At 38.8% G+C, this 2,500-nt stretch overlaps 1 protein-coding gene across 1 annotated transcript in view; it reads right to left on the reverse strand.

Moving 5' to 3' along the window:
* Window positions 1-2,500, reverse strand: part of LOC119577867 (fatty acid synthase-like) — a 20,724-nt gene that overhangs the window by 18,031 nt on the left and 193 nt on the right. The window contains exons 2-3 of the mRNA XM_037925490.1: window positions 2,203-2,410; window positions 954-1,101 (exon numbers count right to left, since the gene is read on the reverse strand). Of these exons, the coding sequence (XP_037781418.1) occupies window positions 954-1,101; window positions 2,203-2,298 (244 nt within the window). The 5' untranslated portion in view covers window positions 2,299-2,410. The remainder of the gene's footprint in view (window positions 1-953; window positions 1,102-2,202; window positions 2,411-2,500) is intronic.

The following is a 2,500-nucleotide window of genomic DNA, read 5'->3' on the forward strand; positions in this document are numbered from 1 at the left end:
AATTTAATTGTAAAAAAGAGGGAAGAGATGAAAATATACTGCACAGAATATATATATTTTAGAAGAAAGTGATCAAGAAAAACTAAATCATGATATGCAGGAGATTTAAGAAATGTCACGGTCTTTTCTGAATATTAAATGGATTTGCAAGTAATGATGAGAAAATATTAAATGAAATAAACTATAAGAACTATAAGAAAAAAAAAAAAGAAAATATTTAGAAATGACGAACATAAAGTGGACGATGAAAAGAAAATCGAGCTAAACAGAAAAAACTCCCGATAAAAAAAGGTCTTACAAAAAAAGGAAAAAAGTTAACAACCCCAAACTTTCACGCTCACTGGCGACTGTGCGTCAGCCGTCCAACTGAAGATTATAAGCAGGAATCAAAAGCGGTTCGCACCGAAGGGTATTCACGTGACTGCAACTTCCCTCACCCAAAAGTGTAATCATAACAAATCACGGTATGATAATAATTGGTCTAATATTGTCACTAATAATAAAAAAATATATTCATCATTATAGAGAACCAGACAAGACCACTATAATTTTTTTGTAAATCAAAGAACACTAGTAAGAAATAAAATGAAATTAATGAACTGGATATTTATAGCTAATCAAAAGGTCAAACTTAATTTGCCGGATGTCTATTGTCGGTCACACTTAGCCATGTATATTACATGAGCATGCACTCATAGAATGATAAGTGGTATTCAAATAAAGAAAGAGGGAGGGAAAATATTACTGAATGATGATATAGAAATAAAAGCATTGATCCGTTCTTTCATAAGTGTTTCCCATTATTATTTTTTTAACTAACACATCCCTGCCTGCCCCCTCCCCCGATCCTCGTGAAAAAAAATAAAAAAATAAAACACAAATAAACGAATTAGATTAATTTAAGAAAACGCATCCGTTTCCTCAGAGAAAACGAAACGCCTCTGCCTCCTTACCGGGTGTCCAGCGTCGGTCATCCTCCGTGACCATGTCGACGCCGCTGTACAAGTTGCGCGCAAACTCCTCCACGCTCGAGCTCTCTGGGAATTTGCCGGACATCCCGCTCACAACCACGCTCTCCTGGCATCGTGCCCCTTCGGCTACCTGCGGGTGAGGAGGAAGAAGAGGATGGAGATGAGGAAGAGGAGGAATGTACGAGGGAAAAGAGGGAGAGACGAAGTTCTGTGTATAAGAATGGGGAGGAAGTAAACTTAGATTAGTGGGGGCTTTTTCATGCCTGTTCGTTGATATGAAACATTTTTGTTGTTGGCTTAGTCACGGATAAGAGAATGTTGAAAACATTTAATTTCCGGATACTGATAGCAAAGAGCATTTTTCTCTCCCCTCCCCTCTTCTCTCTCTCTCCTTTCTTTCTCTCTCCCCCTCTCTTTCTTTTTGCTTTACTCTCTCTTTCCCTCTTTCATGCCCCCCCATCTCTCTCTCTCTCTCTCTCTCTCTCTCTCTCTCTCTCTCTCTCTCTCTCTCTCTCTCTCTCTCTCTCTCTCTCTCTCTCTCTCTCTCTCTCTCTCGCTCGCTCAATAGGAAATGTCATCAACCTCTAAACAGCTGCCAAAATTACTTTCACATCACATCTACATCTAAAAGATACAGAATTTTCTAAAAGCAGGGAAAAACGACTTTGGTGTTTTACCCCACACAAAAAAGTGAAACAGCGAGTGACTGGCAATCCGGCGTGACTCAGAGGCCGCTTCACAGGTGGGGCTTTCAGGGAGGGACCGAGAGGGGGGTAAGAGAAGGCTTTGAATTCGTATTAAAATTCATGCTCTGCCCGATTTAACTGGGTCACGGTATCAATTGCGTCTTGTTTATTCGTGTTAAAGGGTTGTGTGTTTGAAAGCATTATGGTTATATTGTTTTGTCGAAGTATTATCTATTAAAGCTATTTTGCTTTATATTTGAGTTACCCGTAAAATATACGTTTTCTATTATGGATTTGCGGTTTTTTATTGAATAAGAGAAAACCTGATTTAATAAAGCAATCACTAATAAAAAATGATTTTGAAGATTTTGGATTTATTTAGGAATGGAAAACTATCAACTAAAGATTGATAATTCGGTATAGTGACCTTCATCAAATTACTAGGCCATACACAAAGGAACTGCAGAATAGAAAGTGTCATTACAAAGGAAATTGCTGTCATAGTCGTTTAATACAACGTTACTACCACACCGACTGTATCTTACCTTCGTCTTGCCAGGGAGTTGAGTAAGCAATTCAGAATGCGATGGTAAGTGCGTTGACGGTTTGGCGTCTGTCAGTGTTTCAGCGTAGGCAGGCATGATGTCACTTGTGTTACTTTGATGTTTCGGCTTTTAATCAAGTAACGGTAATATTCTGCGAATGGAAACAGGTCCGCTGTTAGGAGGCTGTCTCTCGAACTGTCGCTTCGGACTGCAAAGCGATTTTTACCGGGCACTATTTATATATTGAACTGTACTCTTGGGTAATCAGCACTGCTCACGTATAATCAGAATAAAATAT

The sequence above is a fragment of the Penaeus monodon genome, chromosome 10 (assembly GCF_015228065.2).
Source record: "Penaeus monodon isolate SGIC_2016 chromosome 10, NSTDA_Pmon_1, whole genome shotgun sequence".
NCBI lineage: Eukaryota > Metazoa > Arthropoda > Malacostraca > Decapoda > Penaeidae > Penaeus > Penaeus monodon.